At 30.3% G+C, this 9,895-nt stretch overlaps 1 protein-coding gene across 1 annotated transcript; it reads left to right on the top strand.

The window, feature by feature from the left end:
• The first annotated feature begins 728 nt into the window (after nt 1–728).
• On the top strand, nt 729–9,895 carry LOC149910355 (uncharacterized). Its single transcript, XM_090112891.1, has 12 exons — nt 729–895; nt 1,143–1,210; nt 3,717–3,855; nt 4,035–4,136; nt 4,408–4,573; nt 4,843–4,997; nt 5,107–5,176; nt 5,262–7,973; nt 8,064–8,591; nt 8,703–8,882; nt 8,963–9,217; nt 9,479–9,895. Exons 1-12 carry the CDS (start codon nt 824–826, stop codon nt 9,673–9,675), a joined length of 4,644 nt encoding a protein of 1,547 aa, XP_089969017.1. The 5' UTR covers nt 729–823; the 3' UTR covers nt 9,676–9,895.

Here is a 9,895-nt window from a genome sequence, read left to right on the forward strand (position 1 = left end):
AAACTATATTTTTAGGGAAGACGATAGTTAGCTGTCAAACTTTGTTTAGCAAAGTAGGTTTCTTTTCTTGAAAAAAGTGGCACGCTGGGTGAAACAAAAAATTTTATCGTTCTCTCTCATTTCTTTACACAACACCGGCATAAGTTGCTCTTTTTCTTGTGTGAATGCGACATAAACTATCAATTTGTCTATTGGTTTCTCTGTCTACGGTTTGACGTCACGCCTACGCCATGACACCTGCGAGCTGTTTTGGCACAGATAATAAATATTTTTTGAAAAATGGCTTTTATCTTTGATTTAAGTATATTACCGAAATATAGGGTTTTTCTTGTATAGTAAACGTATACACACATTATGGAAGAGGATTTCAAAATCTTTCGTCATGCCCATGGGTCATGCCCACAGGTCATGCCCAAGAAGCTTATTTTAAAATATTAATGTGACAAGTGAAAACCGTCTCTGCGTCTCTCTCTCGTGGTCGTGAGTTTAGGTACCGTGCGTTCCTAAGCGCTGGGAGACGGCCTTCTTGTTATCTTTATACTATGTATATAAATTCAAATCATGTTTTTATGTAAACATGATTTGAATTATAATAATATTAATTTTCCCGCAGGATTTTACCATGTACCATAGCCCAATAGATCAAAAAAACTTCTTCTTCTTCTTTGTTTATGGCCCCACTAATTTCACTGTCATGTGTCACTGTCATTGATTGGAAACATGTCGGCTGTAATAATTGTAGCGCGCCCGGTGTTTAATAAATTTTACTGATGCGTAAAGATGTAGTTATATTTTAAACTTAAAAGCAACATAATAAACAAACATGGCTAATTCATATGAGGACACAGTTGCAGACTTTGATTTAAATTTCCTACAGCCTGCGACTCAGAATGTGGTAAGGTTATTTTTAAGACGGTTTTGTGATTATTGTTTTATAAAAATTTACACAATTTAAATGTTTAATTGAAGTTTTTGAAAGCGAACAATGTTGTTTAGTATTATTATTTACCACACAATAACAGAGATCGTAGTAATAAGTAAGAATAAATATTGTGACAACAAATCAATAACATCATTATTCTTGAATAGTTTTTAAAATTTTAAGAGAAATAGTTGTAGTTTTAACAATTTTTTTGTTACAGAACATTGCAAGGATTGAAAAACAACGGCAGTCTATCATAAATGTCAAAAATAAAATCATAGCAAGCCAGTGAGTACCAAAATATATATTATAAATATAAACCAATTTAATTATTAATTTTTTATATATATATTGAATTATATCTGTGCCTCCAGTGAATAAGGGAATAACTCAAAAACAGCACTTTTCAGGAGAGACAAAAAACTATATATCAATACTAAATCTTTATTAATTCAAAATTTTAAGCTTGTATGTGTAAGATATGATGTAAGACTATATTTTTACATATGAACACATATTGTAACAACCCCATAAATATACTTTTTTCGTGTTTTTTTGTAGTTGTGGCCTTATGAACGAGTACTTCATGGAATAACTCAATGTATTCACATAATTTTTTTTTTACTCTTTGCAATATAACGACTTATGCCCTTATGCACTATGTTCATAATCGCACAACACGACTTATATTATTGCCAGTTTTGGTTTTATAGAAATGATGTGACTTATTATGCTTGAAATTTGTGTACTTTATGACTCAATTGAGGACTTTTAGTGGAAAAACTATGCACGTAGCTTGAAAAACGAATGAAATCAACGGGTTTTTTTATCGTTATTAGATAATAAAAACAAAACAACATTTAGGTATTTATGCATTTGACCCTAGAAGTCCAATCTACGTAAATTTGACGTATGAACTCTTCTATATTTACCATCGAATCGCTGCAAAATCCAGAACCAACTTATTAGCCGTCGAGACCTAGCAGTAAAACCTTCAATTTTTGGTAAATGACGATTATTGTCCTCCACTGGATTTGTACTTCAAGCAAGAGGATTGGGTGGCTGAAGATGTTGTCCGGAGTAAAACCGAATATGTTATGGGGTTTTGTTACCCATGTATAATGAAAGTCGTAGATTGTAAAATAAACGTTTAATCGATCTTTCAATAATACAGTACTATGTTGTTAATGCTATACAATGTTTCACCAGTCACCACAATAAGTCTAGTCTGTACAGATTAGCAGGAGACAATCATTGAGTATTGGTATTAAATACGTATCAACTGCGTATTGCGTTTTGCGTATTAACTATTGTCCTATATAGTGAAAATTATTCGTCGAATCAATTTAAAATTCGATCAAGTGCGTTCCGTTTCGTAAAATATAGATAATAAAAGTGGCAACGCCACAATGTCATGGTGGTATACATTGAGGATACAAGCACTATAAAGAGATAAGAGAAGCCCGAAAACCATATTCCTGTATGTTCATTTAATACAAGAAAAGTTATAGGTGGTCAGTGGCGATTTTTTACGGCATGATATAGAATTTTAACAATTTCTATATCATATAATATCAAAATAATGTAGATAAATAAAGAAAATACAATGAGCCGCAAAGATTTTATGAAAAATTAAGCTCAGATTTGAAGGTGCCTTGGATGCAAATACGACTTGTGGCACGCACTTTGAAGAGACTCTACGTGACAATAGCCCAATTTTTTCAAAATATGTGGTACCAGAGTATCCATAGAATGTTTACGAAAATGCAGGACCAAAGAAGTATCGATATTGCGGATTTTTTTCCTATAAAAAAGGCAAATTACCAAAGCACAGTGGCTAAAACGCTATATGCGGAAAAAACAATATTCATAATTCATTGTCAAGCCTGGTTATAAATATTTTTTTTATGCGACTATTATAGACTATAATATTATTGTCTTGATTATTGTAGTTATAGTTAGATAATTTTTTGAAAAAAAGATTAAAAACGAGTTATTTTTTAAAAACTTACCCAATTATAAGAAGAAAATATAAGTTTAACATTTTTGTTGGCTTTTTTTAGATGATTCAATTATTATCGTTCTGTATTTATATAAACAAAGAGTATAATATCATTAAATGCATTTAATGTGTTAACTGTATTTTTAATATCTATTGCAAAAATAGTTCATTTCCATAGAAATATATTAGTATCCTAAGTTAACTGATAAATACCTTTTTTAAAAAATATAAAGATTTGTTGTTGGAGATTTATTGAAAAAACGATTTAAAAATAATAAGGAATAGAGTGTGTTGTTTCCGTTCAGTATTCAATTAATAGACCAATAGCAACACGGCATTAATGCCAAACTGTCTCATGTCGTCACTTGAACCAATGACACTAAAAGAGTTGTTCCTTTATGCTCATGTTAGAAAAATGGCACAAATGCGTTTATATACTAAAATAGTCTTAGGACTGATGGAACAAAATGAATTAAGTCTTTATTCAAAAAGTATAACTACACATACGTCTATGTGTTCGTGGGTACTTTTGACTCGAGACGAATAGTTCCTTTGCGATTGCCTAAAATGATGGATAAGGTAACTTATACCGTTAATCACACCCTACTTATACCGTTTGGGTCATTCGAAAAAATGGGTTAGGACGCAGCTAGAGATATGACCTTTTGATATGTTGTGTATTTTGACGAGCTGAATCCAATGGTGCAATAAAAACCAAAGGGAATAACTCGTCTTACTCCCTTATTCACTGGAGGCACAGATATCATAACCATATTTGCGTTTTTATTTCAGTTGTCTTCTGCAAAAGTTTTACTTACAAAAAGACAAACTCGATGAAACTGAAAGCTTGCTTTTAGCTTCGAAGGAGGAGTGTAAACAAGCATGTATTGATTACAAAGTCACTTTAGAAAAATGCATTCAAATGGAAAAGGTTGGTGGATTTTTTGTATGTAAAGTACAAAACGAAAACAACAAATTCAATAATCTTAATTATTAACTTAATCAATGTTCCCTTAGAAAAATTGAATAATAGAAGAAAGTATTTTTTTCAACTATTGTTTAATTAAGTAATTGATCCATTAATTAATAAGGATTTTAATTTTTTTATAGGATGTGGTAAAATTAAATGAATGTAAACAAGAATTGGAACAAAAGGTAAATTATCTGGATAACCAATGTGAAGCAATGAGGTCCCACGCCCACCAATTACAAGTAAGTTACATGTTTGTGATTTTAATTTTCTATTTTAAATCAAATGTATGTCTTATTGCCAAAAATAGTAAACTGATAATGTCATATTTGTATAAGATTAAGAAATATACCAATTTCTGTATTTACTCTTGTAATATTAATTTCTTATCATAATTGATTTCATTTGGTTTTAAGTTTGTTCTCTCTAAATCTTATGATTACTAGAGGTTTTGTGTGCAATCAGTACTAGGTATACACTATACAGTTTATATATTTTTCATTATAATTGCAGTTATTGGTCAAAGAGCATGAGTCTGTAATAGAAGCTTTAAATATTGAGAAACAATTGGAGACAAGTACTGTTAAAGATTACCAGAAGAAACTCGCCTCACTCGAGAAAGAAAGAGAACAATATTTAATAGATATTGCATGGATGAGAGATGTTATATTGGGTAAAAGTAAGTTGATTTTTTTTTATTTATTCTCATTGTACAAGTATAATAAATGAAATTATTTTTTTATTTGAGTTTTGTGGGATTATAATAGAAATGTTGTTGATTAAAAAGGTAAAGTTGAATATTCAGCAAGGACTTTGCACATTTATAAATTAAATCTACCTTTTTAATTGAAGTGATGAATGACAATATTTTTTAAGAAGTATTATTGGATTATGGCAGCCATGCTAAATAATTATATTTTTAATTTTAATATTATTATAAAATTACAGAAAATTCGAAATCTTGTAAGGATATCATAAATAAATATAAGGATGTTAAGGGATTAGATAATAATTTAGATTCTGACAACAGTTGTGATGAAAGTTTCCTTCAAGATAGTCCTGTGGGTTCACCTCTCCATAATCAGCTACAAAATAAGGCTGAGGTAAGTAAACTACTCTTAATTATTGGTACAATAAATCCTAATGGAGAATCTAATTATGTAGTTGTATCCTATAATTTAGGTTTCTAATATTATGTATTTTCTTCCACAGCCCATGACTTTTAGTGACAAAATCATTAAGGGAGCAATTTTTGAATCGGGTCCAATTAATAAAATTAAAGGTAAGCTTTTTCAGTTCGTGAAATTCATTGGTAATTTCATAATTTATCATATTTTTAAATTGTAATTAATATGTAATATTTTCAGAATCGCTAAATGATAACTATTATGATTGTTGTAATGAAGAAGTGATCAGTGAAGATACTGGCCGGGGATCATCATTAGCATTTTCTGATGCAGATAAATTTTTAAATAGTCCAGACTTAGGATTTTCTACAGAAAGACACCACAATGTGATCAATAAAGAAAACATTGTCCATGTTGATGCAGCCACTAGTCCTATTAGAGTAGAAGAAGGTTTTAGATCAAGTCCTAACATATTTGATGATGAAGCCTTACTTAGTGATAAGAACACAGGAAAAAGTCCTGAATATTTCATAACAGACATTCCTTTAAGCACTGAAATAGTAACTATAAAAGAAAAGAGGCAATTGGTAGATGTTGGTACAAGTCCTATTCACTGCTGCACTCCAGTTGAAACATCAACAAGTCCTATTCATCTCTTAACTCTAGTTGATACATCAACAAGTCCCATATCTTTTGAAGTTTCTTCAGATAGTTCAAAACTAGAGACTCAAATTTTACCAACATTAGAAGCAGACATCTCTAACAACTTACATAAACAAAATGTTTCTGGAGTTTGTCAAAAGAACATTAATACTCAATCTAGTCAAAAAGAACTGGAAAAATCTACAAAAACATTAAATTGTTTGGAAGAAAACAACAGTAAAAAAATATGTGATGAAATAAATAATGACTGTGAAGTGGAAATGATATTACGTAATATGCGTTTGGAGCATCCATTAATAACACCTATTCCTAGAACACCTGCAATGTCTCACAAACAGCTACAAAAAGAATCAAATGTACTTTCTTCACAAAGTGAAACTCAAGGCCATGTTGGATGTCCAGATGCTTTGAAAATAAGAGAAGAAAATAAAGCATTACAGGCTAATATATCATACCTTTGTAAAGAAATTGTGCAAATCAAAAATATTTTAAAAATAAAAATGCCTGATAATTTGGAAAATGTGCCAACTTTAAGTAAAGAAACATGTCAATTATTTGATGAGTGTAGCCAAGAAACCATAATTTTGACTAATGATATTACAGTGTCTGATGATTCTAGAATTGAAAGTATATTACCATCTAATAATTTAGAAACAAATAAAGACATTCAAATGAATCGCCTGTCTCATCCTTTAAATTTGGCTGAACAAAAGCCTATTTGCACAGATAACCTTGAACATGTAACACCACCACAACAGAGTGTGTGTGAGAACACAGAAAGGAACAGTCTGAATTTTGATGAAACAGCAAGTCATGATCATATTGAGGTGATTGAAACATTATTAATCAATTCTGACAATGAAGACAATAGTCAATCAGATTGCTTACAGGATATATGTGATAACAACAGAAAATCCTGTACCAGTAGCACACTCAAATTTCAAAATGATGTGTGTAATACGGAAATAGTTACAAATAATGATTGTGAAAGCCAAGAACTTGAAGAAAGTCATGCCATAGATTCTAATAATAGTAGGACAATAAACAAAACTCGCAAACCAACTAAACTTGATAGGTTTAAGAAGAAAATTATGCCTAGGTGTAAAATTAGTGGATCCAATAGTCCAATTTTGAAAAAATTAAGAAAAAGAAATAAGTTAGTTCCAATAGCAAACAAGGAAAAACTCAAAAAATCTTTGGAAATTTTGAACAACAAAGAGGCATATGATAAAGCCTTAAAAGTAATGGCAGAATTAAAATCGAAAAGTAATATTGCACCAAAAAAAGATTTCTGTAAGCCAAATTCCAAATTAATGAGGACCAGTGACAATAAACCTAAAGAAAATATAACAAATGACAATGAAAAATCTTGCGAATCTCAAGAAAATGAAAACCAGGTAAAACAACAGGAAATGAACTCAGGAAAAGATCTAGACAAAATAAGATTATCATCAGATAACACCTCTGACAATAATTCATATGATGGAGGAAAAGAGCCTTCCAAGTCCTGGAGTAACATTAAAGAATCTGAACCTGATAGTATAAATCAAACTAAAACTATTTCAACCCGCAGCAGAAGTAGAATTTTGGCCAACACAGCAGAAAATAAAGAAGAGAGTGACGTTGTTATAATAAGTGATAATAAAAGTCTAGTTGACCTGAAGATGCAAAAGACCAGTCGTCGGAGAAAACGAATTGATTCTGGCAATTCAGATGTTAGTTGTAAAAGGATGCTACGAAGTTCAAATTCAGAGAAAACAGGAAGAAAAGAACCAATCAACAATATAAGTCATACCATATCAGAAAGTCAGCAAGTAAACATTGATTATTCTGACTTAGATTTATTTTCAAGAAATAATAAAATGCTTGTTGAAAAAGAGAATATGCACTGTGATAATATTAATTTGAAAGAAAGTGTTAATGAGATAAATGTACTTGATAATAATACTAGCATTAATTCAGCAATATCAAAACGGAGGTCATTAAGGCTCAGTTCACAAAATTCGGATAATACTAATAAAAGATTGTTACGCAGCACTAATTTGGAATCAGTTATAGACAATAACATTAAGGTAGATATATCGAAAAGCAGAAACGAACGAAATGTTAATGTTAAAGACAAACAAGTAACTAACCCAACATTCAATGCTTCCAAAAGTAACAATGATAATCATATACAGCAATCAAATGAATCCAGTACTATAAATAATCTCAGTAATAGTATTCTATGTAAAATGATAATGAAACATGGAAAAGCTGCATTTAAAAGTAAATCTACTAGTGTAACAGGTAAAGTATAAAATATAAGCTTTAGATTTAACATATTCTTCATTATTTCATTTATCAATTTAAATCTAATCAATAAATAATATTTTTTAGATTCAATTGCGGACACAATTTGCAAGAAACTCGAAAATTCAATATCGCACATTTTAGAAGCTCAACCTGACAAAATGCAATCGGCCATTACTCAATTTGTAGAAGATATGAGAAAAATGAACGAAAAGAGCTTATTGGCTGGGTTAATAAAACATCTGCAAGATCCAGCAAGAAAGCTTGAGCTATATAATAAAGTTAATTCTAATGGACCCCTGGCTATGACAAAGAGAGAACAAATAATATTGTCTGCTCTCCAACATTTAAATACACCTGAATATAATATTGTGAATAATTTGCTAAGTAACATCGAGTATACATTGTTTCGGCTGAACCATTCACCAGAATTCGACACAGTCGAGAGTCTTTCCCATTTTTATGCAGTGACATGCAAATTGTTCCACATGAAATATCGGTTGAAAACATTCATTCTAGACGCTATGTATTGTCTTCAATACAAGGCAGTTGCTCTCATCAAGCAATGTCTTACTGCATGGATGCATATTTTGCCAATGGCACACATGAAATATGGTAAATTATATGTTTTTCTCTATATAAATTACTGTTTAAAAAATCAAATTAAACAACATTTTAATGGACTTGTCTTTCATGTATTGTTTTAAATGTGTCATTATTTTTCAGCAAAAACACCATTGATCACTTGTATAGTTTATTTGCTACACTTTTATAAGTGTGAGGATAAGTTCAACCGAGTCCAAGATATAAGGTGGATACTGAACAAGAAATATATGTATAAATTTAGTGAGTGGAATGAAACAAAAATTCTGGAAATGTTTAACAGTGCAATTAAAAGTGTCAAAGGTAATTTTTCTTATGATTGAAATATGAGTGTTGACTTGGAATATGAGGCGTAATACTAATAGTACATTTGTTTTTTCCAGATGATCAATCGGATAGGAACATGTTAAGGATAGCTTTATTAATATTTGCAAAGCGTCATGGACCGAAATGGTGTCAAAAGAATGTAATAAATAATATGCTTTTACCACTGATAGAGGCTGAAAATACTGCAGAAAAAGTAAAGGTATTCTGTATAGAAATGTTGGGACCACTCCTCAAACCATATCCAGCTGATATGAAAGTACACTGTGAAATTATTGTTAATCAACTGTTAGATATGTTGGATCAAGATGACTGTGAGTATTTTGATTTTTTAAGAAATAATAAGTTAAATGCTACGTGTGATGTTGATAACACAGTAGTAATTTATTGTTTAATTGTTAAAAAATAACCATGTCCTAAGTTTATATAGGAAACAAAGGAAACAATTTAATTTTTTTTTGGCTGGAGTAGTATTACTTATAACTGGAAGTTTTACTTTTTTTCAATATATTGATTTTATGCCCCCATATATCTTTTTATTTGGAATTTAATATTGTTTTTTTTTCTCATTTCAGTGTCGCATGGTATTAAAGAAGCAATTTTCACGAGTTTGATTTACATGAGCAAGCATAACCCACCGCGTGTAACTAAAGCTCTGTTGTCATGGCAACCGGACAAGATATCTTCGGAACTAGAAATTTTATTGAAGGCGTATGTAAGGGAGAAACCAATAAAGGCTTGGAAAACTATTTTATCTAGAATACACATGTAAAATTAAACGGAATACAATTCAGTAGAAGAAGAATCTAAACTTTCCAAAGAATGTAACAATAAACAACTTAATAATTTTGTATCAATACATATAAATTTTTACTTTGTATGTAAAATTTTTTTTTTATCAAACAACATAAAAATTGGTAAGTATAAATACAATCTGATAGAACTGTGTTCCTTGTAACCGTCTATAGTAATAGGTATAATTTACGTAGCGT

The sequence above is a fragment of the Colias eurytheme genome, chromosome 2 (assembly GCF_061535395.1).
Source record: "Colias eurytheme isolate Ceu_HAF_F1 chromosome 2, ilColEury1 Martin Lab GWU primary, whole genome shotgun sequence".
Classification (NCBI taxonomy): Eukaryota; Metazoa; Arthropoda; class Insecta; order Lepidoptera; family Pieridae; genus Colias; species Colias eurytheme.